The sequence below is a fragment of the Bos mutus genome, chromosome 16 (assembly GCF_027580195.1).
Source record: "Bos mutus isolate GX-2022 chromosome 16, NWIPB_WYAK_1.1, whole genome shotgun sequence".
Classification (NCBI taxonomy): Eukaryota; Metazoa; Chordata; class Mammalia; order Artiodactyla; family Bovidae; genus Bos; species Bos mutus.
The window spans coordinates 34,996,963-35,024,474 of record NC_091632.1 but is presented as its reverse complement, the minus strand read 5'-3'; the positions used below and the strand labels follow the sequence as shown (position 1 = coordinate 35,024,474).

General features: G+C 58.9%; 2 protein-coding genes across 3 annotated transcripts; one reads left to right on the top strand and one right to left on the bottom strand.

The window, feature by feature from the left end:
- The first annotated feature begins 428 nt into the window (after positions 1 to 428).
- On the top strand, positions 429 to 6,366 carry TMEM240 (transmembrane protein 240). Its single transcript, XM_070384459.1, has 4 exons — positions 429 to 743; positions 968 to 1,074; positions 5,291 to 5,499; positions 5,655 to 6,366. The coding sequence occupies exons 1-4, from the start codon at positions 687 to 689 to the stop codon at positions 5,801 to 5,803; spliced, it is 522 nt and encodes a 173-aa protein (XP_070240560.1). The 5' UTR covers positions 429 to 686; the 3' UTR covers positions 5,804 to 6,366.
- Positions 6,367 to 6,443: 77 nt separating this feature from the next.
- LOC102272627 (ATPase family AAA domain-containing protein 3) lies at positions 6,444 to 23,297 on the bottom strand. Of its 2 annotated transcripts, XM_070385047.1 has the most exons (17): positions 22,597 to 22,726; positions 21,876 to 21,990; positions 19,284 to 19,360; positions 18,518 to 18,619; positions 18,344 to 18,403; positions 17,807 to 17,876; positions 17,450 to 17,615; positions 17,215 to 17,284; positions 16,741 to 16,896; positions 16,210 to 16,266; positions 15,941 to 16,066; positions 15,640 to 15,764; positions 15,320 to 15,371; positions 14,959 to 15,029; positions 14,098 to 14,265; positions 12,861 to 12,969; positions 6,444 to 7,262 (listed from the first exon to the last, which is right to left on the bottom strand). In XM_070385047.1, exons 3-17 carry the CDS (start codon positions 19,326 to 19,328, stop codon positions 7,113 to 7,115), a joined length of 1,527 nt encoding a protein of 508 aa, XP_070241148.1. In that variant the 5' UTR covers positions 19,329 to 19,360; positions 21,876 to 21,990; positions 22,597 to 22,726; the 3' UTR covers positions 6,444 to 7,112. The 2 variants fall into 2 exon arrangements, with proteins under 2 accessions (XP_070241148.1, XP_070241147.1); XM_070385046.1 differs by lacking the exon at positions 21,876 to 21,990 and having other exon boundaries at positions 22,597 to 23,297.
- Positions 23,298 to 27,512: the final 4,215 nt, after the last annotated feature.

Genomic DNA, 27,512 nt, shown 5'->3' with positions numbered 1-27,512 from the left:
ATTCTTTGGCCTTTTCTGGGCTCGGATGGCTCTGGAGTGATCTAGCTGGCAGCCGCCCTGCAGCCCCTCCACTAAAGGCAGCCTCTTGCCATAGTGGCTGGGTGCCGACCAGCCGGTCCGCAGCCCCTTACCCCGCGACCCCGGGCTGCGGGGAGGAGGGGCCTCCAGCTGAGAAGTGGGGAGGAGAGCGGAAGGAAGCCCGGGCCTCTCCAGGATAGCCCTGGCGGGTCGGGACGGGACGCGGCCCGCGGTCCCGGGGCTCTGGGCTGGCAGCCAGGGCCGGCCCTGGCCACATGGGGGCGAGCGGGCCCTGCGGCCCCCGGGGAGGGGTCCGGCCGGCGTCTCGGGGGCGGGCGGCCGCGGGCGGCGAGGTCCCTCCCGGGAGGCGGGCGCGGGGGAGGCCGCAGGGGGAGGGGGCCGGAGCCGCGCCGCGCGCAGGGCGGGAGGCAGGGCCGAGGGCGGAGCGGAGCGCGGCGGGCGCGGCGAGCGCGCGGGCCGGGCGGCCGAGGACCCCAGGAGTGCCGCGTCCCCTGCCCCGCACCGGCCCCGCGCCTCCTCCCCGGCAAGCAGCGGTGGGTGCGCGGCGGGCTGACCTCTGCGGAGGCGGCGGGGGCTCAGCATCGGGCCGGGGCCGGGGGGGCGCCGGGGCCGGGGGGCGGCGCTCCGGCCCGGCCCGGCCCCGCCCGATGTCCATGAGCGCGAACACCATGATCTTCATGATTCTGGGGGCGTCGATCGTGATGGTGAGCGGAGGGGCTTCCCGCGCGCCCGCTCCCCGCACCCGCTCCCGCCTCCCGCGCCCGCGCACCGCCTCCCCCTCCTGCGCCTTGTTTACGGGCCCGCGCGGCCTGCGCTCCCCCATCCCCAGCTGCCCTGCGTTTCCCCGTCCCCATTGCGCCGGCCCCGGCCTGGGGTCCCCGGCCCAGCTGCTCGCTTCTCGGCGCTGACCGGTCATGGGCTCTTCCAGGCCATCGCGTGCTTGATGGACATGAACGCGCTGCTGGACCGATTCCACAACTACATCCTCCCGCACCTGCGGGGCGAGGACCGCGTCTGCCACTGCAACTGTGGCCGGTGAGTCTGCGCCCAGAGGGGCACACGCGTGATCACACATGTCGGTGGAAGTGGCGAGCCCCACGCAGGCCGGGCTGCAGGGCCCAGCTGGGCTAGGCTGGTGGGCGCTGCCGAGGCTCTGCCAGGCTGGGTGGGGGAAGGACCCGTCAGGCTCCATCTGCACAGGGTGTTCCGGGAGGGGAGAGGACCCCCTCCCATATGGCCTTTAGAGAAAGGGCCTGCAGGGTGATGGGCAGAACTAGTCCAAGGCCTAGAGGCCAGGAGAGCAGCCGCCCAGCCTGGTGTCCTGGGAGGGCTCCTGCCCACAGAGGACACCCTCCTTCTCCCGGGGCCCCCAGCTCTTTCCCTGAACTTTCCTGGGAGCCAGTTAGGGGGAGGAGCAGAAGGTCAAGGTGGGCAAGGCCTCCCTTGAGGGGCATCTGCCCACCCCCTTTGGTTGTCCAGGAGGAACTGAGGCCGGGGATGGAGTCTGCTCAAGGTCAAGCAGAGGGAGGGGAGCACCCAGGCCCCTGTGCCCACTTTGTGACACCCCCCCCCCATTCTGTGCACATGTAGTGATGGAGTCTTCCTGGCCATGCATGTTTGTATGTCCATGTATGAAATAAACATCTTCTCATGAGACGCGCATGTGTGTACCGTCTGTGCATATACATGTGCGCACACACAGCAGTCCCTCAGCCCTGCAGGAAGCCCACACGCTGGGGCCGTGAGAGTGGACAGAGGCTGAGCAGACGGACTCGCCGAGGCTGTGTGGCCTGTAGGGAACTTGTGTTCTTGACCCTGCCCTGCACTTCTGCTCCAGGGATGTGTGCACACATACTGAGCTAGGGGTATGTGTGTGAGATCAGTTTCATGCCTCACTAAACATGCTACACGCCTGTGTGTGCAGACCGGGTATTGAAGCAGAACACGGGCGTCAGGGCAGGTGGAGACAGGTGTGTAAATGGCCCTCACGTGTGCTGTGCGCTGGCCAAGAATCATCTTGAGTGTCGGCTGGGTGGCCACACCCCCTGAGGTCCCTGTATTCCTGCCCCAAGCACACACTCCAAGGCCGAAGAATGGCAGGTCAGCTCCACGCTAACTGGGCCAATGTGGACTGGAGTGTGAGCAGGGTCCCAGACCCTCCCGGACACCGGAGGTGTGCACGGCACTCGCCCAAGCTTCGGCTCCATCGACATTTATAAGGCCTATTTTCCATGTGAGGGCTGTGGTAGTGTGACCAGCACATATGTGCCAGAACATCACACCACGGGCCCATCTGGGCAGACAGGATGTGTTTTCAGTGTGTATTTGCTCAGGTTGTGTGTATGCATCATATGTAATGTCCAGAGTACACATGGATGGTATAAAAGAAATCCCCATAGAGTGCAAGCTGCAGCGAGGCCCATGTGCAGTTTAGACACAAACAACACGAGAGTCACCCAACTGTAGCGTTGAGTGTTTCCACGTGTGTATGTGTTCATGTGTGTGTGCTTTGTATGCACTGCCGCATACAGAATATAAAATTCAGTGTACAAACTATTCTTGTACACTGACAACATGTATGTGTATGCGCAGTACATGTGTGTAACAATATACAGCACCGTGTTCGCCCTGTGGGCGTGGTGAATGTCTGCAGGGCACAGGCTTGCACATGAGACCTCTGTGTACAAACCATGTACTTGCACTGCCACAATGGAGTCTACCTGTGTGTACACCCCATGTGCAGAGAAAGTGCACACACACTTGTGCCTTCCACATGCCAGTATGGAGAATTTTATGCAGAGGACACGTGTATAAATGCTGTGGAGCGTGCGTGCCAATAGGCTGTCTGTGGGCGCTCACCATGCATATGCCATGGGGCCCACAGAGGAGGGCTGTGTGCAAGCCCAGTGCATGTGCATCTCCATGTGACACGCACCATGCTCGGCCCCAGGCGCGTGTGCCCTTGCACACGTGTGGAGCTCATGGGCCGAATTCATGGTATACACGCTGGGTCCTGTGCATGTGGCTGGCGTGTATACACAACATGCGTCCAACCTCAGGTAGACACATGCAACATGCGTGGCCCAGGCAGGACACATGTATGTACACATCACAGAAATACGTGTGCACATGGGTGACCTGAACCCCCACCTGCCCCCCAGGGTCTGCCTGACTTGGAGGAAGGAGGAGGGCAAGGGGCAGGGGATGAATGGCAGATGCCAGACCAACGATGGGGGCACAGGTCATGACCTTCGATCCCTTGGAGGTCCCAGGCCCCCAGGTAAAATTGGGGCTTGCCCTCGTCTTACTTGCAGGGGCATTTCTGGCTTCCTTGGCAACCCCATCTTCAAGTTTCCTGCCCTGTCCATGGGTGGGAAGTGGTGGTCCCGAGGATGACCTTCCCTATGGGGGCCCAGGAGGCAGGAACGCAGGAGGCGGGGCTCAGTGTTCTCAGCTGCCGGAAGGCCTGGCCTGGTCAGGGCGATGGGACTGCGAACAGGTGACTAAGGGCATCCTCTCCTGGGGGCTGGCCATGGCTACACACTGGGCAGTCAAGAATTCTCCATCTCTCACTGATGACCAATGAGAGCTATTGGTGAAATGTGATCACATGAGCTATGGCTGCCATGTGTCAGACAGTCCTTGCCAAATAAGCTGGGTCTGCTCATGGGGCTGTGGCGGCCAAGGTGCACCCCCCGACCCCCACCGCCACCAGGCCTGGTCACACTCCAGACTAGCTGAGGGGGATGGGCCCCAGGAATCCCCAGGGGTAGCAGAGGGGTGTGAAAAGGGGCTGCCATCCTCACTGGGAGGAAGGAGCTGGGTGATTCCTGCTGGCTCAGGGGGTGTCTGTGAGGGAGGAGCTGTAGGGGTCTGTGGTCAGGGATGACCTGTGGGGTTTACCGTTTTTGAGAAGGTCCTCTGCAGGGGAGGGGGCATGGAGCATATCCAGTTGTGAGGTGGGGGCAGGGACTCTTAGCTGGAGACAGGCAGAGGAGTCAACGTGTAATTGAAGGGAGGATGGGGAGAAGCGGGCTTGGGGAGGGAGGAGCTATTTTTAGGTGCAAGTTTGAGGTGTCTGTAGATCCCACGTGGAGATGCCATGTAGGCAGCTGGAGCTTGGAGCAGACGTTGTGGGGAAGGTGGGGACTTGGTGGGGGTGGAGGGTTGAAGAAGCCAGTTGAGAGGCTCACTAGGAAGAGAACCAGGCAGGAGGACCCCAGGGTGGCAGTGACCCTTCAGGGCCAGAGGAGGGGCCACAGCTGGTGAGGGTGACTAGGGGTTCAGGGTGCAACGGGCACCCAAGACCAACAGCTCCTTTTCTCCAGCTCTCTTGCGAGAGTGGAGGACCTGGAATTCAGAGTCTGGTGTCCTGGGTACTGGTCTCCTGGGCAGGGCCACCTCGCCTAGGATCCCTAGGATTGCTAGGCCCAGAGGGCTTCCTGGAGGAAGAGAGGATCTGGGCAGGCTGGAGAGAGCTTTGTGGGGAAAGTTCGTTGTGGCCGTCAGAGGCAGGAGAGGGCCTGGAGGGGTCAGTGGCCTCAGATTGGACTGTCAAGGGAGGGGAGGCTGAGGGGAACGGCCGAGCCTTGGTGGGTGCTGGGATGCCAGGGGCCGTGGTCGTCTAGGAGGTCGTTTACGGCTCCCATGCCAGGATCAGGGACCTGTGTGGGGCAGGTCCAGGGGTGCCCTTGGGCCTCCAGCACAGACAGTGGGGGCAGGGGAGGTTCCTGCGAGGGATGGGGAGCCAAAGGGGACCAGACGCCCAAGGCAGGCTCATCACTTGTGGCTTTCCTTGGAGGACAGGGCAGGCTGACTGCAGGGTTGGGAGGGAGAGGCCAGGGGGGCAGTGACCAGGAGCCAGGCCCACAGGTGGGCTGTGACTCTCACTGGGCTGGGATACCCTGCCTGGGCTCTCACCCTGAAACGCCTTTACCTGTGCTGTGTGCCTGTGACCTTGTAGGGGTTGCCTCTGAGCCTGGGGCTGGGGGGAGAAGGGAGGAGGGTATGCGTACGGGCAACTGAACTTCACGCTAACCTCCGACCTCGCACACTCCCACCCACTGGGCAGGGCAGCCTCCCGCCTGGGACCCATCAGTGACCTGGGTCCCAGGCGATTACGGTGGCCCCTTCCGACCTCAGCTCCCCACAAGGGCTGCTTCAAAGATCCCAGCAGGTGAACGGGTGCGGCTTACTGCGGGGTCCCCGCCCGCCCCGCGGGACAGGTGCCAGCCCGCCCTGCCGCCCCCAGGCACCACGTCCACTACGTGATCCCGTACGACGGGGACCAGTCTGTGGTGGACGCCTCCGAGAATTACTTCGTGACAGACAACGTCACCAAGCAGGAGATCGATCTAATGTTGGGGCTGCTACTCGGCTTCTGCATCAGCTGGTTCCTGGTGTGGATGGACGGCGTCCTGCACTGCGCCGTGCGCGCCTGGAGGGCCGGCCGGCGCTACGGTGAGTGCGGGCGCGGGCACGTTGGCAGAGCTCGGTCCGTGCCGGGGCTACGCCCCACCCGAGCCCCGCCCACAGTCCCCTTCCCGAGCCCAAGCCCCGCCCACCCGAGCCCCACTCACCACGCCCGCCCCCTGACCGCGCCCCGCGTCCCGCAGACGGTTCGTGGACCTGGCTGCCCAAGTTGTGCAGCCTGCGGGAGCTGGGCCGGCGGCCACACAGGCCGTTCGAGGAGGCGGCCGGGAACATGGTGCACGTGAAGCAGAAACTCTACCACAACGGCCACCCGAGCCCGCGGCACCTCTGAGCCGCGCGCAGGACTCGCGGGGCCGCCGGCCACCGCGCCCACGCTCACGGGACTGGACGGCCAGCCTGGGCCAGGGCGCCCAAGGCCGTCGGGCGCGTCCGGCGGAAGGTGCTGTCTCCTCTTATTTTTATAAAGGGGGTCGGGGTGGGGCGGGGGCGGCGGTACCTGGGACGGAGGCGGGGCCGCGTGCCCAGCCTGGGACCACGTCTGCCGCTTGAAGCTGGAGGCCTCCTGTGCGCCTGCGTCTGTCTCTCCGTCCATGTGTCTGGTTCCCGGAGCTGGAGCCATCTCTGCTGGAGGGGAACGCGGCCGGGAGCCAGGCGCGGCAGGGAAGGGGTGGGACCCCGGTGCGCCCACGTCTGCACACGGGAGCACGTGCATGAGGCGTGTGCGTTCGCAGGGCCCGCAGTAGGGGCGTGGGGCAGGGGCCCGGGGTAGGCCCCGGCCCAGCAATAAGGCCCCCGAACCCTGCTGTGGCAAGTGCGGCCACCCTGCCCAGGGCATCCCCGGTCGGGCGCCTCACTGTGACTCCCACCCCTGCTGGTCAGTAAATTCTCCAGAAAGCTCCAGCCTCTGCCTCTTCTTTCACCTCTGACCCCGGGACCCCCACGGCAGGAATGAGACAGACACTTGGTGATATTTGCCAGTTTTTTTTTTTTTTAATTAGATTCTGGATTAAAAAGACACCAACTCCAGTCAGGGAGAGCTGTGGCTTCTGTGGGCTAGCCAGTACCCCTGTGCTGGACATCCTTGGCCATGAGATCTTGGTGGGCTAGTTCCCGAACCCTAGGTTCCACAGACCTGAGGGGCACACCCCTCTGGAAGAGAGTGGTGGGCACCCTCATTGGGCTGCACAGGGACCAGCTCTGCTCATGGCAGAACAGCTCACGGCTGTTGTTCTGGTCCTGGGTGGGACTCGGCAAAGTCAGGTCCCCTCCCTTGGCCAGGCCGCCACTGCTGTTCACAGCTGAAGCAGCCAGCACCTGCTGGGATGCAGTGCTGCTAGCCTGGCTGCTGCCCCTGGGCATGGGGAATGGTGCCTTCTCCCCATCTGGGCTTGGCCAGGGGACATATCTCCCAGGGTGTCCTGGGGGTGGCCCCAGCAAGCACCAGCCTGGAGGTGGGGGGCAGAGGAACCAACCCTGCCTCAAAGATGCCCAGGTCTTAAGCAGCAGCTGGTCCCTAGCAGAGGCCTTTGACACTGCCTCGCCCCTGACAGAGGAAGATGAAAACTGCCAGGAGATTGGGCACCTCGGTGTTTCTTCTTGCTGAAGCCACCTGGCCAGTGTGCCTGGGAGTCTAGGCCAGCTCACTCAGCTTGTGTGCGCAGGGTTGGCGGCTGGCTCCCCTCTGCCTTCAGCCACTGCATCTTCTGCCTGTGTTGCTGGATGGCATCCTGAACCCGGGCGTCCATCATGGCCTCAGTGAGGACCCCGTCCTCAGAGGCATATGCCATGGCCTGGCGAAGAAAAGGGTACTGACTCAGGCCACCAGAGGGGCTGCCCGCACAGGGAAGGGGCCAGGCCTGTGGCTCCCAGGTGACTGGTCAGGGCCCACCAGTCACCAGGAACCACTCAGCCTGTAGGCCAGCCCCATCCTTGCTGCTGCTGCTTATCCCCAACCTTGGAGAGACCCCCCCACCCCACAGAACCCAAAGCCCTCTTGCAGGCAGGGCAGGCAGGAGCAAAGGCCAGGGTGCTCCCTTGGGCCTGTGCTCAGACTCAGGAGGGGCCTGGCCTCTCAGCAGGACACATATTCAGACAGAAATGCCAAAGGCACACGCCTTGACTCCCTATGCACTTGAGTGTGCCACACACACGTGCTCACAGGCAGATCTGCAGCCCAGTGTGGCCGCCACCCCTCAATTCCGTGGTTCTGCCTGCTCCACTAAGTTTCTCAATGACTTTCTACAAATAGAAACCCAGAGGACTACTTTCAGGAGGGAGCCCCACCCCTCAACTGCAGGCCTTGCTCTGTGGATAACCAAGCTCCCCTCAGGCCCAGGCCATGGTCATCAGAACCACCACAGGCCTGACACTAAAGGGAAGCAAAGCCCTCCAGGGGTCAAATGGGGCACAGTCCACTGGGACCTGCCCCTCACAGGCCCCCAACTGTCCTCACACAGTGCTTCCCAGAACTGTGGGGCTGCTGTGGGCAGCACTGCATTCCCCATACCCCAGCCTTGGCACGTGGCTTGGGGAACCAGAGTTCTGCTAGTCAGGTCCCAGTGTGGTCCACAGCACTGCAGCTGCCAAAGCAGGTCCTCTGGCCAGGCCACATGCCACCCAGATGACCCAGCATCCCTTCTGTTCCCAGTCACCCATCAAGTGGCTCTGACATGTGCCTATCCTGAGGATAGCACTCAAGTGTCCACCAAGCAGGGGGCTCAAGCCAGGCTGGCTGTTTCTCTCCAGCTCCCTGAGGAGGTTCAGCCACGTTAGGGCATTGGGAGCAAGCTCCCACTGTCTGAGATGACCAGTCACTGTGCTTACCCAGGTGGCCCCAGCCTTGGGACACGGCTGTCCTCAGCACCCAAGCCAGGCCAAGGACAGAGGGGCTGCCCCTGCAGCCTCCTGCGAGGTACACATGAGAATGGCAGAGGAGGCAGGCTGGGTGGCGGCAGCCAGAGGGGATCCAATGGTGGGAAGGGGCGGGTAGAGGTATGCAGTGACGTCACCATGGAGAAGCCAGGCAGCCACCATGTAACCAGGGGATCCAGGCCAACATCCCTGTGATGTTGTGTGGATGTCTGATGCCCCAATGTGCCATGACCAGATGGGTACCTCGCCTTTAGGGTCTCCTCCACAGTCCCACAATCCCAGTCAGAGACACCAGACTGACCAAAGGAGGGACGCTCTATAGCATTCCTCGAACCGTGAGGATCATGCTCAGAACAGCGCCCCCTGAGGAGCCTGAGACAGCAGGATGGAATATCATGGGCATCTGGGCGGGTTCTGGGTGAGATCAAATCTAAAGTGGAATTGAGGGATGTGGTGAGACATTCAGAGTGTAGTGGGGGCTGTGCTGGCCTTGTGACCTTCCTGTGAACTTGGACTTATTCAAAAATTTAGAAGTTCATTACAAAAAAAACACACAAAACCTTAAAGGAGAACTAACACCAATGTTGCTCAAACTCTTCCAAAACCAGACAAAACACCACATGTAAACCATAGATCCAGATCCTCTGTGAATACTGATGTAAAACCCTCAACAAAATACTAACAAACCAAACTCAGTAGCACACTGACATGGCTATACATCACAACCAAATGGGATTTATTCCTGGAGTGCAAGGATGGCTCACCTAGGGAAAACTGACCTAGGCAAATAATTAACAAAATGGACAAAAACCACATGAGCGTTTCAGTTAATGAGAAAAAATGTTGGCAAAATCCAATACCCTTTCTTGACAAAAACAATAAACTAGGGGGAATTCCCTGGTGGTCCAGTGGTGAGGACTCTACACTTCCACTGCCAAGGGTCCTGGTATATGTGCTCAGGGGAGAAAAAGATCCTGCAAGCCATAAGGCATGACAAACCAATAATAGACCAGGAATATAAGAAAATGTCTTCATTCTAATAGAGGCCATATAAGAAAAACTCACAGCAAAAGTCATCTCAATGGTAAAAGACTGAAAGCTTTTCCACTAAAACTAGGATCAAGGCAAGGATGCCCACTTTCAGCACTTCAGGTCAACATAGCACTAGAAATTGTAGACAGATCAATTAGACAAGAAAAAGAAATAAAAGACATCAGATCGGAAAGGAAGAAGTAAAATTGTCTGTAGATGATGTGATCTTATTACATACAGTAAACCCTAAAGATCCCCCCAAAATTCTTAAAAGTAATAAACTCAACAAAGTTGCTGGATACAGAAGTAACACACAAAACCACTTGGGTCTCTATAGTAACACTAAACAACTGGAAAAGAAAGCAAGAAAATAGGGGCTTCCCTGGTAGTCCATTGGTTAAGAATCTGTTTCGCAATACAAGGGACAGTGGTTTGATTCCTCATCCAGGAAGTATTTAGCTGGAATTCCAATACTACCCAAAGCAATCCACAGATTCAGTGCAATCCCTATCAAAATTTCAATGATGATTTTTTGCATAAATTAAAAAAAAAATCCACCCTAAAATTCATATGCAATTTCAAAGGCCCCCAAGTAGCCAAAACAGTCATGAACCTCAGAATTCTCACATTTCCTCATTTTAAAACCTAAAGGACAGTGGTACTGGCACTAAGACAGACATAGCCCAACAGAACAGAACAGAGCGCCCAGACACAAACCCTCACGTATACTGTCAGTGACCTCCAAGAAGGGGGCCGAGACCACGCGCTGGGGAAATGACTGCCTTTCCAACAAGTGGTGCTGGGAAAACTCCAAACTTTAAAACTGGTAGAAATAAACTTAGGGGAGAAGCTTTCAGACACTGGATTTAGCAATGACTTGTCTGTGACACTAAAAGCAGGCGACAAAAGAAAAAAAATAGGAAAATTCAGCTTCATAAAAATTAAAATCTTTTGTGCTTCAAAGGACACTGGTGGCTCTAGTGATAAAGAACCTGCCTGCCAATGCAGGAGACCCAAGAAACACAGATTTGATCCCTGAGTCGGCAAGATCCCTTACAGGAGGGCATGGCAATCCACTTCAGTATTCATGCTTGCAAAATCCCATGGATGAGGAGCCTGGCGGGCTACAGTCCACAGGGTCGCAGAGTCAGATACTACTAAAGCGACCTAGCAGCAGAAGCAAGACACTACCAAGAGAGTAAAAAAAGGCAACCCACAGAAGAGGGGGAAAATATTTGCAAACCATGTGTCTGATAAATGGTTAATATCTAAAATATATAGAAACAACACAAGTGTCCACTTGCAGCCAGAGAGGTGCATGAGGTATGTCCATTGCACTCCAGGGTGTCAGGCTGCCTGACGAGGACAATGACACCTGTTACAACACGGATGAACCTCAAGGGCACTGTGCTCAGTGAGGAAGCCAGTTTTAAGAAGACAATGCCGGTATGATTCCTCACAGGTCCCTGGAAGAGTCAAGACTCTCAGAGACAGCAAGTAGGGGAGTGGGGGCTGGCGGTGGGCGGCAGGCATGGCAGCAAGTGTTTAATGGAGACAGAGCTTCAGTCTGGGAAGATAAAGTCCTGGAGATGATGGTGGGGACAGTGTACAACAACACGAATGTGCTCAATGCCACTGAGCTGTGCACTTAAAAATGGTCAAGATGAATTTTATGTTAAAAAGTTCAGGTTCCCATGATGGATGACGAACTGTAGGATGGTGAGAAGCATAGACCTGACCGTCACACCATGGCACAGGGCGGCAGCTGCAACAGAGCCCACGATACCAGCAAGCGGGAAGTAGATGCCGGGTGCCTGGGCTGCCCGGCCGGAGAGAGTGGTAGGGTGGTCAGAAGTCGCCACAGCCCAGCCCCAAGCACCTGGGGCCACAAGGGGAGCAAACTTGAAAGAGTGATGCCAACATGTCCTGTCCAAGGCGATGGAATCCCCATGGCATTCTGGGGGTTGCGGGAAGTGGTGTTGGAAGTGGTGATGAGTACCAGGCACACCCTGTGCACACCTGACCAGGGACTGGATACACAGGGAGAGCTCCCTGCAGGCTCCAGCCTCCCGCGCTTGCGCCGGGTCTCCTGACCCTCAGCTCCTCACCCGAGAGTACATGCAGGCCTGTCTCATGGCCTCCTCAAAGAACTGGGAAGAGAAGCAGGGAGAGGAGGTGCACCAGGACCCCTGCTGCTGGGACCACCTGTTTGTCCTCCCCCAGGTCACACTGAAGTGCTAACCCCAGCATGGCTGCCCTTGGAAACAGGCGGGTCAGGTCAGGTAGGGTCACAGAATGGCACCCTACTCCTGCAGGGCTGTGCGTGAGCAAGTGGCAAGGATGCTGCTGGGTGGCAGCCAGGAAGCGGGCCCTCATAGCAACAGGAACCCCCTCACTGGCACCCTGAGGCAGGACATCCAGCCTCCAGAACCATGAGGTGACACTTGTTCAAGCCCTGGCTGTGCGTTTTGTCCCGGCCGCCTGGGTTGTTGGCCACTTTGCTGGTCACGGAAATAGCCAACCTTGTGAGGCCTGCTTCCTGACTGAGGCCAGCATGGGGAAGAGCCCCTGACTCCCGCAGTGGGGTTTGAGATCTGGGGCTGTTTGTTACAGCACAACCTAGTTCATCCTGACTAACACACTCGTGTATCTGGACGAGGATGTTCAAATTCAACAGATGTCCCCTAATTTCATAAAAGATGCGTTCATGCTCAGCTGACAGTGGCCAGGCTGTCATGTGGCCACAGACACAACTCACTCAGCACACTCCACCCAGCAAGGACAATGGAGAAACGTGCTAAATGGCTGCTTCCCTCCCCACACGCGGGGAGCTGCCACCGGGATGCCTCAGAGGAAAGCCTGGTGTCAGGACTGACCAGGGCCACTCTGACCTGTGTGCCCAGAGCCACCATCCCGCTGCCCCCAGGCCCTTGTGACACCACAAACCTGTCCTGAAAGCCAGGACACCCACCGCCTTCATTACCCTGCAGATCATCCTAAAGGCTGTGGGCTTCTGCAAGGAGCCCAGAAGGAAATCCCGTCAGGTCAGTTTTGTCCTGTGCCCACAGACAACTCCTGGGAAGCGCCATGCCCTCCCAGGCTGTGGCCCCAGACTCTGCACCATCTGCCATCACCTGTACCGACTGTCCTGGGCCCTGGCTGGAGACAAAGCCCAGTGGTTCCTGGGAAGTGAACATGTTGGCCACAGGACATGCCACTGATCTAGAGGGCCCCTTTTGATGTGGACCAGAACGACAACAGGGAGGCCAGAAAATGCGAAGCTGCAGAGGGCCCTGGCTCATTCCCCACCTTGCAGGGGCCCCAGGACTGTGATGGCAGGGAAGTAGGCAGTCATGTCACAGCTGTCCAGAAACCCTTCAGAAACACCCCAGTGGGCGCTCAGGAACCAGCCCAACCGCGTTCCAACCACTCCGAGGGTCCCTGGCTCAGCTGGGCTCTGCCCTGCAGGGTACGTCTCAGCTCACCTGCCACGCCACAGCGAGCTGAGAGATCTCCCGGCCTGACATGCCCTCTGTCAGCTGCGCAATCTCCGAGCACTTCTTTCCATAGTCAAACTGGGCCAGCTTCAAGCGCCTGTGAGGAGTTTCCGAGTGATGCCTGGGCGCCCACAAGACCCACAAACGACCAGAGGCTAGTGAGGGCCTGGCTTCTACTAATGGAGGCCAGGGTGGAGCCTGCGCTGGGAAACCCCAGGGAAGAGCGTCCAAGCCCCTTGCTGTAATGAGGCACACCCTGACCAATGTCCACAGGTGTGATCCTTCCACCTCCTCCCCTCCTGGGCATGTCCCTTCCCTGGGGAGCCCAAGACGGAGCCCCAGTGGGGGCCGTGTAAGGATGAGGGGCACAAGCTGTGCTCAGGGGCAGCTGAGGGGCTGTTCAGGACATGCAGGAACAGGCAGGGGGAGATCCCAGTCTGCTCCCAGCCCCACCGCTGGCCAGGGGGCTGGGGGCCATGTGCTCTCCCCCTGAACCCCCGCTGCACACAGCAGCTAACACTCCTGACCCCTTTGCATGCAGATCTCGCCCCATCGGGCTTGACTGAAAGCCCGAGAGAGACCACTCAAACTCTTGTGAAAAGCCTCAGCTCCTCAGGTTGCGTACAGTGCCCGGGCTGCTGCTGGGTCAGGATGTGCCTTCAGGAGCTTAAGGGGACTGGGATCAGCTGGGGCAAGAGGGGAAAGAGGCCCAGGAAAGAGAACTCAGGGGACAGGTGGCAAAGGACTGGCAAAGTCTGCCTGAGCACAGAAGATGGCTCAGCTGTGCCAGGCGGATCCAGGTCAGTGGGGCTGAGATCCGGTCCCCAGGGAGGGATACAAATAGAGCAGGCTTATCTGGAGCGCTCCTGAAAGCACAGCAGTCGGGGCCGGGGGGGTCCTGGACGAGCAAGGAGGGTTACCCCAGCCAGTGGGCCCCAGTGTGTGCAGTGAGGGGCCCAGAGCAAGGCTCAAAGAGTCCAGAAGTGGGCTGTCATGGCCCCTCACTACCAGGACCCAAGTGTGGACTGGATCTGAGGGGTTTGAAGGCAGGATGGAGGCAGGAGATCAATGGGTGGACAGGATAGGAGGGCAGAACCTCCAATGATGGGTGGTCAGGACCCCGTGGTGAAACCCCAGGGGCAGGGTTAGGATTAGTGCCCATGTGGGCACTGGGGGGAGGGACCAACATGACAGGCAAGGGGCGCCGTGGTGGCAGGACACTTACTGCTTTCCTTCTGTAGCCGGTTTAAGAACATACTTGTCAAAATACATTCTCACCAGGCGCTCCCGCTCCTCCCGCTGCGGCAGCTCAAAGCTGACCATCTCATCGATGCGGTCGTTGATGGCCCAGTCGAATTGCTCGGGCTGGTTGCTGGCCAGGACCAGCATGAACCTGCAGCCGACACACGGCAAGAGACGGGGGCTGCCGTCCAGCAGGGTCTACTGGGCAGCTTCTCAGCCCACAAAACCAGGGAGACTGGCATCACCCTCTACCACCTGCCCTCCCTGTCTTGCCCCAATTTCCCGCTTCTCTTGACTGATGGCCCAGCCTGGGGGGAGGGCCGTGAAGCCTCCACGTGCAGGAAGGGCAGGGACCCGGGGACCCAGGATGGAGACAGACCCCTGCCCCTCCCCAATCAAGTGCAGGGTCCCAAGGCCTGGCACTCAGCTCAGCAGAGGCAACAACCCAGGAGGAAGTCAACAGGCCTCCCAGCAGCTAGGCTGGGCTCTCCATGGGCAACAGGTGCAGCAGGCAGAGGGCTGGAAGGGTCCTGCCCATGCAGAGTACAAGACTAGGAACCCAGAAGGGCCAGCCCGACCCAGGGTCACCTGACGGTGTGGTGGCCCAACAATGCCTCTCAGGGGCAGAGAGAGGTGCCAAGGGCAGTGGCCTGTGGACGAACATGCCACTGGGCTTGGCTTCAGCCTACAGCATGTCTCAGGGGCACCCACAAATGTCCCCCAGTGCCCAAATGGCCATCCCACTGCACGGAGGGAAGACACAGGAGGCTGTCTGGTCATGTGGGCAGGCCACCCCACAGCAGCCCCGTGAGCTGAGGCAAGGCTGCTGGCCACCCCTTCTCACTTGCTGCTGTGCTGGCCCGTGCGGTGCAGGAAGGCGTTCAGGGTGGCCCTGAGGTCCTCACTGATCTTCTCCTGCACAGAGAAGGGTCAGGCTGTAAGCAGCCATGCAAACAGTCAGGCCCCCCTCATCCAGGACAGAAACATGGAAGGACCTTCACAGATCTAAGCTCAAAGACTGAATGAAGCTTAGCTTTGAAAAGATGCTAAACTTCCACTTTTCAAACGAAATGTATGAACAAAGTGTGGTTGTGGAGCAGGCTCCCAACAACCTTCCCATAAGTGTAGATGTGGCCCAGGCCACCACCTGCCCACTCCCCAGCAGCCAACCCAGTTCAGGACAAATGGGGCCTCTAGACACTTACAGTCGCTCGCTTCCTGAGAAAGGCGTCCGCTTCGTCCACGAAGAGCAGGAGGCTGTGAGGGCAGGGCCACGTGAGGGCAGGCAGGGCACAGCCCAGCGGAAACCCCACACTTTGCACTGTCCCCAGTGGCCTCTGGGACCCAGAGCCTGGCTACCGATCAGGACGTGTCCAGTGCCAGCATTGGGGCAAGTAACTAGAGATTGGCTGGTGAGCCCTCATCTTAAACACTGATAAGTCACCGACACTGAGAGGCCCTTGGACCTCAGGGACAGGCTGTGGGGAAAGTACCGACCCCTTTCCCAGCAGGAGCCCCGGCTCACCCTCGCCGGCTGGTGCTGGCCCAGTCGAAGACCTTGTGCATGGCCGTCACGCCGTCCCGCCCCATGGGGGCCACATCCCCGCCCGTCATGATGGCGTAGTCCATACCGGAGTGCAGCGCCAGTTTCTGGGCGTTTGGGGAAGGGGCTTTAAGGGCTGCTCCACCTACCCTCCACCCCACTTCTCCTGGCCACCAGGGCCGGATCACGTGTGTGTGGAGACACCTGGCCTGCAGAGCTGGACAGGGGCACGTGTCCCAGGCAGGTGAGTCCCCACCACGCCCAGTCCCACCTGTGCCCTCACCTTGGCAAACAGCGTTTTGCCCGTACCAGGTGGCCCATACATCAGAACATTTCGGTACAGACTTTTGTTCTTCTTGGTGTTCCTTGTGGCGATGGCAATGTCCCGCACGCGAGCCTCCAGGCTGGGCTGCCAGGGGACATAGCGGTTTGGGGGGCGCTCTGCTGTCCAGTCCGTCCCTCCTTAGGGCCTGGGCTGGCACAAGAGGCCACTCTCCCCAGCTGGGCTGAGCCAGCAAACCAACTCCTGGGAGGTTGGGCAGCCCCACTTACGCTGAGGACAACACCCTCCAACGCGTCCTGAGGTTTACTGAGGAGGCGCCTGCTGATCTGCAGGGTAAGGGGAGGGTAGGGAGGGTCAGCGAAGCTCATGGCACAGTCACACCAGAACGCATGCGAGCAGCTTTCCTGGACAAGGCCGGCGGGGGAGACCGTCCGCAAAGCTGACCTCCAGCGCTGACCTCACAGCACAGCCCACAAGACGCAGGGGAAGCCTGGCTCCCCTCAAGGGAAGGAGTCGACCCTAGGCTGCCTCCAATGCCTTCTCTTCCAGGAGGACGGCTCACCACAGCCCCAGGAGTTCATAAACAAGCAGGGGGGCAGTCCACTCAAGAGGATGGCCACCCCGACAGACCCCCAGAGAGACCGAGTGGACCAGGGTGAGAGTCCCCCAGTGCTGACATCACAGGGCCCAAGGGGCAGCATCAAGGAGGCAATGCAAGTCAGCACACAGAAGGAGGGTGGCATCTGGACAGAAGAGGAGGAAGGGGCTGTTGGGTGTTTGCCCCCAAGACCTGTGGTTACCTGTATGGGGTGCCTCAGCGCCTCCAGCACCGTGATGCGAGATGTCTCCCGCACCAGGGACGGCTTCCCCAGCCGGGCCTCAACGTACCGCCCTGCTACGGACGTGGCGTTCTTGGCGGAATAGATCCCAACAGCCAGCAGCGTCAGCCCGGCCACCTGGAGCGGACAGAGGAGGCAGGTGGTGTCCATCCCATCCCCTGGCTCCCTGGAGTCTTGCCAGGCCCACCAGCACCGGTGCACCAAAGGGCTGGCACCGGGGAGATGAAACGGGCATTTGGCATCCCCCATGCCCTCCCCCCAGCCCCACCAAGGTTGATGCTGAGTCGTTTGAAGTGCCCCAAACCCAAAGGCCAAGTCACTTGTGCCTTTCTGGTAGGGGGAGGGGTGAGCACTCAGCATAGGCGCCAACCCCCAGTGGCTTGCAGAGCCCCTGACATGTGAAAGTACCCCAGGGAAGAAGGCAAAGGCGCTTACCGTGGCTGTCACTTTGTCCCAGTCTGTCACAAAGGCACGGAACCCTTCACCAAACAGGGTGCCTGCTGTCCTGCAGGGGAGCAGTGGCATGACCCAGAAGGCATCAGGCCATGTGCCACGTGGCTGGAGGCCCCTAGGTCAGCCCCGAGGGGCACTGCAGAAGGACCAGTCAGGGGAGGAGTAGGGCACCCACGTAGGAAAGGGGCCAGCAGAAGCCTGCCATGCGGGGCCTCACCTGATGGACTCTAGGATGGTCTGGCGGTGCTCAGCGGCCTTCAGGCGGATCTGCTCTCGGATGATATCAGCGTTCTCGCGCTCGGCCTTGGCCCGGGCGCGCGCCTCGGCCTCCACCCGCAGCATCTCATTCTTGTGCCGCAGCTCCATCTCCCGCTCCACGGTGGCTGCCCGGGGAGGGGGCAGGGGTGGTGCTCAGCCCATGGCCCCCACCCAGGGCTGCTACAGAGGACAAGCGAGCCAGGGTGCCCTCTACCCCCAGGGTCTCAGCGTGCCCACCCCTGATGCTGCCTGGGGAGTGAAAGGCCTAAAGCAAGGGCGTGACCCGTGGCCAAGAGCTCCCAGGTCAGGGCCCTACCTCGCCGCAGGGCCTCCTGTTTCTGCACAGATTCCTCTTGCTTCCGTAAGTTTTCCTCGTTGAGAAGTTGCTGAGAAGGAGCCACAAAGGGAAGGGAAGGGCTTCGAGATTAGGAAACAGGCAACATCACACCAACAGGTTAGCTGCTCTGGCCTTGGAGACACCCCCACCACTCCTAGGGCTCCAAGCTCCTGGGGACGGTTACCCTGGGGCCTGCAGGCTGCACAGCCTAAGGCAGGAAGGAACCCTGGCCCCCCGCTCAGCTCAGCCTCGGGGTGGCCCTGACCTACGGCTGTCCTCATGAAATGGGCCTTTTGCCGAACTGTTGAATTTAGAAGCTAAAATGCCAACAGGCTCGATGTTTGAATGCCCCCTACAAACTCACTCGTCAGTCAAGTCCCACTTGGGAGACCCTCAGGGCAGCTCGGTTGGAACCCTCCTTTTCCCGCCCCTCAACCCAGTGCTTGCTGACAAGAGGATCCCAGACTCTGGCCCCCATGCCCCCTTGGGGAAGATGAGTGGCCAGGCAGTGCTCACCTGCTGCTTTAGCTGGTCCTCGTAGCGCTGCCGGGCCAGCTTGTCCTGGTACTGGGCCCTCTAGGGAGGGAGAGGGCGATGTGAACATACCCCAGCCTCAGGAACTAAGGTCTAGGCCGGGCCCCCACAGGCGCTGTCCCTGATGAGCACCCCTCCCCGGCCCCGCTCTCTTACAGCCTGGTGCTGCCGCGTCTCCTCACTCAGGGTCTTCCTCCGCTCCTCAGCCTGCACTCGGATCTGATCGCCCTTCAGCTGCTCCACTGCGGCCTCGTACTCCTGCAGGACACACCAGCTGCTGTGAGCCAGGGCCTAGTCAGACCTCCTGCCCCCCGTTCCCCCTCTGAGGGCCCTCCGAAGGGGCCAGACAGTGATGTGGCCTGTTCCACACCCCCATAGGCCTGTAGGTGCTCAGCTGCAACTGCACCAAGGCCCGGGAGGACCCAGACCCACAGGCAAAGAGAAGCCAGGAGAATGGACTGGGCCGGTGCCAAAGTAGCCAGAGAGTCTCCTGGGTGCCAGCCCCCCCGACATGTGCTTGTGCTAGCTGCTCACTTCCTGATTCACTTTACAACAACCCAGGTGGAGCATAGAGCAGGGCCTTTTCCACATTTGCTCACTATGTGCTCAGTGTGAGGGTGGGGCTCCCCTCTGAGAAACCAGACTCCTCACCCACACCTGCCTTCCAGAAGGTTCTGTGCAGACCTCAGGCCACACACCTGTGCTGATGCCCATTTCCCTCAACCCTGAGGAGGTGCCTGGGCACCCACCCCGCGCCCACCGCCTGCCTGTGTTCTCTCACCCTCCCCCAGCACCCACCCTCATCGATCAGCCCGTCCTCTCCATCCCCCAACCCCTAGCACCCACCTTGCACCCACTGCCTGTGTCCTCTCCTTTCTGCCCGGGTCCTCTCCACAGCCCCCCAGCGCCCACCCTCACCCACCTTGAGCTTGGCTTGATGCTCCAGCTGAAGTGTCTGCTCCTGCATCTGAGCCAGACTCAGCGCCTCCTTGGCGTGTCCTGGGGGGAGGGGCGTGCAGGCATCAGGACACCAGGCAAGCGTTCACCCGGGCTAGGGGCGCTCAAGGACACCACAGCCTCAACCTGAAAGCACGCGTGGCCACGCTGGTTCCTGGTCAGATTTGCTCAGAGGCCCCCACTAAGAAGACCACTGCCCCATCTTGTCACTTTTGTCTATTCCACCCCCAACAGGAAACCCACATGTGGGGTCTGCCCCCAGGGGACTGTCACACCCCAGAGGGCTCCAGCAGAGAGGCTGTCCACTGCTCGTCCACTGACAGCAGGAGAGTCAAGCCTGTGGTTATACCGTCATTTATTTTTCAAGTGTGAATGTTTCTCTTGAGCCTTTGATACCTGTTACTATTCTACAACTGAGCACAGGCAGCTGAGGGCCTGAGTAAGAAAGAAGCAAAGGAGGATTAAACCAGAAAGAAGGCAACGCTTGCAGGCTGACGTTAGAAATGTCTTCACAGGCCATCTGTTAGAAACATGTGTGTAATTAACATCTTCCAGGTGTGTGCTCTTCATAAGGGGACACATGTGGAAATATGTGGCAATACAAGGATGTTCTAGAAAAGAACGGACCCCAGCACTCTCCTTTCTTTTTTTTATTTTTTTATTTTTTTTACTCTCCTTTCTAAAAAACCTTTGCATGGGGCCTAAGAGACCCCTGGTAACACAGTTCTGTCATCAGTGTAGAGTCCACGCTTTACCACAAAAACCTTCTAACGCATAACAGCACAGAGAGAAGCTGGGGACCCCGTGGGCCCACCTCTCTGATGCTACCACATTCCTAGGTTGCGGACCACACGTCCACCCTTCTGTCTGCCACATCTGTCTTATTTTTTGAGGCCTTCAAGGTAGGCTGCAGATCCCAGGACCTGTCACCCCCAAGTTGCAGCCCACACGCCACTGATTAGAACATAACCCCTGGGGCTGCTGGCTCCCAGCATGGGGCTCAATTGTCAGCTGAGGCACTCGGTCTGGCTTCAGAGCTTAGGGAGGACCTGCAGCTGGCTTGTTTACTCAAGCTGTGACCTATGGCAGCCAGGCTTGGTCACAGCCTGCAAGCAAAGCGGGCGCTCCCTCCCCTGACTCGTGGAGTGAGATGGCTGAATTTGAATTTGGCAATAAGGAGTTCATGATCTGAAAGCAGGTAAACTGCTTAGTGCAGGGCCTGGCACCCAGGAGCCCTGCTAATCACAAGCTTTGGGCTCAGTGCTGAGAATGACGACTGTCACCTCACATCGTCCCGCACCAGGAGACGGGCCCAGCATCAACTGCACCCACCACAGGCAAGTTACTCTTCCCAAAATGCTATAAACACGTGGAGCACACAGCTTAAGGCCAAATGGGCTGCTCTGGCGTCCAAGGAGGACTGAGGAGCCCTGGGGAACCAACAGCATCAGGCTAGGCCCCAAGGGACACAGACAGTGGCCAGGCTGTGAGGGGCAGCTGAGGGTATCTTCGGTTCGCATAGGAGAGCAATGAGTGAACAAGAGTGAGCCCAGGCCAACCAGGGCAGGCCTCTGGCTGGGAACTGGAAGCATCTCCAGAAGACAGGCCTGGGGAGGGGCTGAGGGGCCTGAGGCACCCTGGGGAGGAGGGTTTGGGGACAGAGGGGACAGGCAGCTCAGGGTGACACCTCTCCCACTGACCAGCAGAGAAGCCAGGAAGGAAGGCAAGAACAAAATGAAGTAGGGTTCACACCTGGGACAGCATCACGAGACATGGAGACGGATGAGGAGACAATGCCTCTAAGTGGTGGCAGGCGGAGGCTCTGCAGGAAATGCTGACTGTGGGAGGTGGGAGAGCAGAGGCCAAGGCCCTGCGGACCCAAGTGGAGCATGTTCTGGGGCAGCCAGTGCAGGAGACCTGGGAGCAGCTCACAGGCATGAGCAGACAGGAAGTCAGGGAGTTCCCTCGACTGCTACCCTGAGACACACCACAGGCTATTCACACTGGCCTGTACAACTGTGTGAGTGCGAGGGGCCAAGAGTCAGGCTTCAGATTCCCCAAGGGAGGACAGGAAATGGGTGAAGCCCCCCCATCACATGTGTGCGCACACACATACCCCACCCCACACACACCCCTAAGAAATAAGGGCGAACTCCCCCCACACACACACCTAAGAAATGAGGGTGTACTCCCCCCAACCCCCCACCACACACAAACCTAAGAAATTAGACCTCATGTCAAAAGTCTATGATCACTGAGGTGTCTTGAAGCCTGGTCATTGTCTCTCAAGCCCCTCTGCAAGCCTGTCTTCTATTATCTTGCAAACTTAATCCATCTATTACACTCTACACCCACTCAGAGGTAGGGAGTGTTCCAGGTAGGTCTAAGGAAACAGGCTGCCCTGGGCCCAGGCCTAAATATCCACAACGTTCCTCCCAGGATCGGAGAACCAGGCAGGCAGGAGACCTTTGCGCGGGTGTTCTTGTGGCCCCGGTGGAAGAGCAGAGACTAAGCCACAAAGTGCCAGGCCACCCCTGGATAGGAAGATTCTGCTCACCTCTGCTTACAAGGCTGCAGCATGGGGTGGTAAGAAAACAGCACCTCTGCTTAAAAGTTTGAAAGTCGCTGTATTCTTCCAACTAACATCTTCTCAGCATGTGCTATATTCCAGACTTTTGAGACATCGTCAAATCCGCAGAAGAAAAGAAGGTTGGGAGAAAATACGTGGGCTTAGTGAAGGTGCAGTCAAGGGCTGATGCCTTGAGGGTAGGAGCCAAGAAGGTCATCTGCTGCCCTGGGCCGGCCTTATTTGTTGCTTACAGACCTCACCTATTCGAATGCTAACGTTCTCCAACAATAAGTGAAAGCCTGATGCATTTTCTTTAAAGCCTAGGACACTCAAACCCATCTCCCTACTCAAACGGAAAACTGCCAGCAACTAGCACAGACGGATCCCCAACCTGGCCTGCCTTGGCCGTCCCACGTGGAGGCGGAAAGAGGCCGTAACTGGAGACCAGGGTGCAGTTCCGCCACCTGCTGCCCGTACCCTCTGAGTCTACTCGGCACTGGTTTCCCCACGTGAAGAATGCGTGGCAGCTGGGAAGATGCCAGAAGGTCAGGGCATCCCGAACTTCCCCTGCACGCAGGGTGGCTCCGGCGGGCTTATCGCTTAAGGCTGGTTTCCTCCCCCGACCACCACTTGCTGCTCGATCGCTCAGACCACTTGCCCGCGAGCGCCCCGCCCGGTCGCCCTGCCCGCGCCCACCCGCCGCACTCACGCGAGTGCTCCAGCTCTCGCGCCGCCTTGGCCGCACGCTCCAGGCCCGTCGGGTCGAAGTTGCTCCATTTGTCCTTGGGCCCCGGCCGGTCCCCCGCGCCGCCGTCCCCGCTGCCTTCGCCTCCGGGCTGTACGGGCGGCAGGGGCAGAGGTGGCCCCGTGCCTTCGCCCTTGGAACCCTTGATGCCGAAGAGCCAGGACATGGTCCACAAGCGCCGCCGCCGCGGGAACTTGCAGCCCAATGGACTCGCGGGACTCACAGCGGGTTCCACGCGCCTCGAGCCGGCGGCAAAGACTGCGCAGGCGCAACAGCGGCCCTTCCTCCCTGGCAATGGAGGCGTGTGAGGGTCCCGTGCCCCATGCGACCCTCGGATTGGCTACGAGGGTCGTGACATCATGGTGTCTCAGCCGCGATTGTAGAGGCAGGCACAGAGGGCAGGCCGTCGGAGGGGCGGGGCGAGGTACCAGGTGACAGGCGCCGATCAGGGACAAAATTGAGGAGCTGGGCGCGTGCGCCCCCTTGAATACGTCAGCGTGGCAATGACGCTGGCCCAGTTGCTATGGGCCTCCAGAGTTCCGGCCCCGGGGGCAGCAGAGATGCTGGTGCTGGAGCGGAAGGCTTTTGGGTCCCGAACGAGGGAGCGGCCGCGGGAGCAAGAGTCCTCCACAGGCGCTCGGTCAGCGGGGGAGGAACCGGCCCGCGGCGAGCGATGGGTCGCAGGACCGGGGCAGAGAGCAGGTGCCGGCGCCGCTGGCTGAGCGGCTCCCTAGGATGGCAGAGAGCGGGTTGGGTGTGTCCAGCGCAAAGCGGGCCGGCTCATGGGCCGGGCGGCGCGGGAAGTGCTGGGCCTGTTGCTTGTTGGGTCTCGGTGTTGAAATGATGGAAGGGCGGAAGCGCGGCCCTGGCCAATCTCCAGCAACCGTCAGTAGGATGAAGGGCTCTCCCAAACCTCCTCTTCAGCGTCTCAGCGCAGTGGCTCTCAACAGAGGGGACGTACATGCGAGGGTGTGTTCATGCTCAGTCCTGTCCGACTCTTTGCGATCCCATGGACTGTGTACCCTTCCAGGCTCCTCTGTCCATGGGATTTTCCAGGCAAGAATACTGGAGTGGGTTGCCGTTTCCTTCTCCAGAGGGAATCTTCCCGACCCAGGGATGGAACCCACTCCGATGCCTCCTGCATTAGCAGGCGGATTTTTTTTATCACTGAGCCACGTGGGAAGTCCCAAGTGAGGGGACTGAGCTATCCAACCCCAGAAGTAAGGGGCGGCAGAGTCCAGAAGCCCCACAGAGGGCGCCTTCGTGGGAGAAGAGCTCCTCGGGGCCCAAAGGTCCTGGCTCTGGTTACTGTCTGGTGAGACTTCTGGGGAACTCCAAAGGCCAGGTTCCTGCTCCTGCTTCAGGGACCAAGGTGCAGGCCAGACGGCCTGGGACAGATGGAGACAAGGATGGACACAGGGCAGTGCCCAAAGTTAGCAAAGTTTGCTTCTTGGGCCAGTGTCCAAGTTGCCCCTGTGTTCTTTCCTTGATGGAATTTGTAGAGTTCCCAGAATCATATGGACTTTCCCCTCAATAAGCCTCAATAAAAACAGGGGGAAAAAATTCTAAGATAATTCTGCCAGGGTTTTGTTGTTTATTGTTTCCCCAAGTGAGAAAAACCAAAGTTTTCCTGCTAGATGTCGCTCATTGGTCATCATCAAGGTCTTTATGAACCGGCCAGAAAATATACATCCAGTAGCACTCCTGGCAGGCTTTGCTGGATAAAGAGGAAATGGGGAAGGGAATTGAAGTCCATGTCCACAGGAAACTGTTTAGTTCCATCCAAAGTCCAGCATTTGGCAAGCTTGTGTACTTTTATGGGCTTTCCAGGTGGTGCTAGTGGTAAAGAACCTGCCTACCAAAGCAGGAGACGTAAGAACCCAGGTTCCATCCCTGGGTCAGGAAGATCCCCTGAGGAGGGCACAGCAATCCACTCCGGTATCCTTGCCTGGAGAATCCCATGGACAGAGGAGCCTGGTGGGTTACAGTCCAAGGGTCACAGAGTTGGACATGACTTAGCACACACACGCACGTGGACTTTTATATGAAAGTGTTAGTCACTCAGTCATGTCCAACTCTGCGACCCCATGAACTGTAGCCTGTCAGGCTCCTTTGCCCAAGGGATTCTCCAGGCAAGAATACTGGAGTGGGTAGCCATTCCGTTCTCCAGGGGCTCTTCCTGATCCAGAGATCAAAACCAGGTCTCCTGCACTGCAAGCAGATTCTTTATCATCTGAGCCAGCAAGGAAGCCTGGTAGTTTTAGATGACAAGGAATAATTGAAAATAAAGCTCTGCATTTAAAAAGTCAGTTTTAAAAATTAAAAATTAAAAAAATGTAAAGTCAGCTTCACAAAAAAGTCAGTTTTCCTTAACTTGGCTTAATTAAAAAACAGAAAGCATTGGTTGCTAACTTAAGATTTAGGTGGTTGCACGCCCTCTCTTGGAGCGAAGAAACTGCTTCCCTCCAGTTTCCCTCATCAGAGTAGTACTGCTGACACTTTCTGATTTCCAGTGGACCACGCAGAACATCAGTCCACTTGTGTTTGTCACTTAAAGTCTTAGGCTGGAAGTAGACACAACTTTGCTAAAGACACTAAGTTAATAGGGAAATTAGGATGACACCTTCCACCTGATGTGTTTATTTTTTTTTAAACTGGAGGATAATTGCTTTACAACGCTGTGTTGGTTTCCGCCATACCATGTGAATCAGCGGTAAGTATACATATGTCCCCTCCGTCTGCATTCATGTTTAGTTGACAAACTCAGGGCACTCAGCTGCCAAGCTGTGCTGTTTTGCTGGTGGGATTCCCCCAACACCCTGCTCCCTGTGGCTTCCCCCCTCCCAACCCCCGAGGGAGTCTTCCAGCTTTGAAGACCTGGAGAGACTGAAGAAATTAAAGGTGCAACTTGGCCTCCAGCCTGACCTTGAGTCAGAGAAGGGGGACACTGCTGTCCCCGAGAGCCCAGGCCAGCAGAAGCAGAGTGGGCCCCACACAGGCCCAGAGCAGAGGACTCTGCCCCCAAAGCCTGCATAGCAGGCGTGGCTTCCGAGTCTGTGCATCTGGTCAGACCTCTGGGGAGCTGGAGCCTTCCTGTCAGGCCCCAGGGCTTCCCAGCGCCAGCTGCCTGGCATCTCCCAGGGACAGAAGCCCCCTGTCCACTTAGACTTGGCGGCCCCGGCCCTCACTCCTCTGGCTTGTTCTCCTAGCTAGGACAGTTGGGCCTGCAGGGGCTGGTCTCTCCCTGTCATCCAGCCAGGCCTGTCTGGCTCCTGGTCTCTCCTCCCAGGTTCCAAAAGACGTGCTGCTAGTTCAGTCTCTAGGACCCCTGCACATGCACGCCCCACGCCTGCCCCCAGCCTGGCAGGCCCCAGCCCCCATGAAAGAAGAGCTGCTCAGTTGGGCCCTCCTGGGCCTGAGCCCCCAGGGCTGGGCTCCTGGATGCTGGTCCCCACTCCACCCACCAAAGCAGTGCTGGGATCTCTGGCCCATGCAGCCCCTCCTTCTGACTCTGGGGTGAACAAGAGCCGAGCACCGAGCCCTCAGACGGGCTGTCTTGGGTTCAGGTCTGGAGAGGGTCCTGGGGCCAAGCCTAAGCTCTCTGCCCCCAGCCTCGTCTTCCTGCACCGTTTGCCCTTGGTGAGTGGCCACCTACTCAGATGCTCTGACACTGTCCTCTCCCCTGTGGAGCCACGCCCCATCTGCCCCCCACCCCACAGCTGGACCGACAGGCTCATCCAACAGAGGTCAGTAGAGCCAGGCCATCCCCAGAAGCATGGAGGGTTGGGGGGCCTTCAGCACAGGCACACAGCTTCCTGCCCACTCTGCTGAGGCCAGGAGACATGCCATGAGCACTGGCTGGCCTGCTCCTTCCCAGAAGAGCAGGGTCAGCTGCATGATCTGGACAGAACTTGGAAGCAAGTTTTCAAGCCCGATGGCACTGACGGAGCCCCAGCATCATCTAGGGGGGGTGTGGTGAGTGGCGCCTGCGGGAGTGATTCTCGGAGGAAGAGCCACCCAGCTTGGCCTCGAGTGCCCTCTCATCCAGCAGGGGCTGGCCCTGGAGCAGAGGAAGGAGGGAGATGGGAGCTGGCTGGGACCCTGGGCATACAGTGAGTTGAGAAGCTTGTGGCTCTCACCCCCCTCCTCTGGGCAGCACCCCATGTGCTGTGTGGCACCAGAGTGGAATGGCCAAGGCCTCAGCTCCTGTGGACACTGCTGTCATGGGCTCAGGCAAGCTGCTGGCTTGCGCACACAGCTGGGGGGAACGGTGGTGGTGGGGACTTTCCTTCCTGCCAGGCTCGCGTGTCTGTGGCTAGGATGACATAATTTGTTGTGGGTGTGTTCCCTGACACTTCTGAAATGTGAGTGATGAGTGCCAGGGATTTTAATTCCTGGTTAGTGAGCAGGGGTCGCATTCGCCCCACGTGGTCCTGCCTGGGAAACCTCAGCCTCTCTCCCTCCTTGAGAAGGGGGCTGTCCCTAGAGCCCCCTGCCCACTGCTGTCAGCCAAAAGCACACCTCACCCTAGCTACTGAGTTGCTGGGGCTGCGTCTGCCTCCCACCCAAGGGCTGGAACCTGTGGGGTGGGGTCTCCCAGAGGGTCCCCACCTTACCACACTCACCTCTAGGGAGAGCTGTGACTTCCACTGACATTTTTGTTTTAATGGACTTTGAAAAAAATTTTTCATCCCAGGAAAAAAGCACAGACACACAGCTGTCGCCCTCTAGCTTCCTGAACTGCCCCCTCACCCCAGCAGGAGGCTATGAGGACTCACACGTCTCTCAGGGCGGCTGGGCTTCCGGCCCTGGCTCCACAGAGTTTATTACTGCTGCCATGGAAATAGCTCCTGCTCCAGGGAGACACCGCCAGCCCTACC

Bases quoted from the DNA above. Each gene is read 5' to 3' on its own strand.
- TMEM240 (XM_070384459.1), top strand. From the start codon at position 687: ATGTCCATGAGCGCGAACACCATGATCTTCATGATTCTGGGGGCGTCG. The intron at 1,075-5,290 runs GTGAGTCTGCGC...TGCCGCCCCCAG, and splicing joins TGCCACTGCAACTGTGGCCG to GCACCACGTCCACTACGTGA. The intron at 5,500-5,654 runs GTGAGTGCGGGC...CGCGTCCCGCAG, and splicing joins GAGGGCCGGCCGGCGCTACG to ACGGTTCGTGGACCTGGCTG.
- LOC102272627 (XM_070385046.1), bottom strand. From the start codon at position 22,798: ATGTCCTGGCTCTTCGGCATCAAGGGTTCCAAGGGCGAAGGCACGGGG. The intron at 19,361-22,596 runs GTGAGTGCGGCG...CCCTCCCCCCAG, and splicing joins GCGAGAGCTGGAGCACTCGC to GACACGCCAAGGAGGCGCTG. The intron at 15,030-15,319 runs GTAAGTGTCTAG...TTCTCTGTGCAG, and splicing joins TTCTCAGGAAGCGAGCGACT to GAGAAGATCAGTGAGGACCT.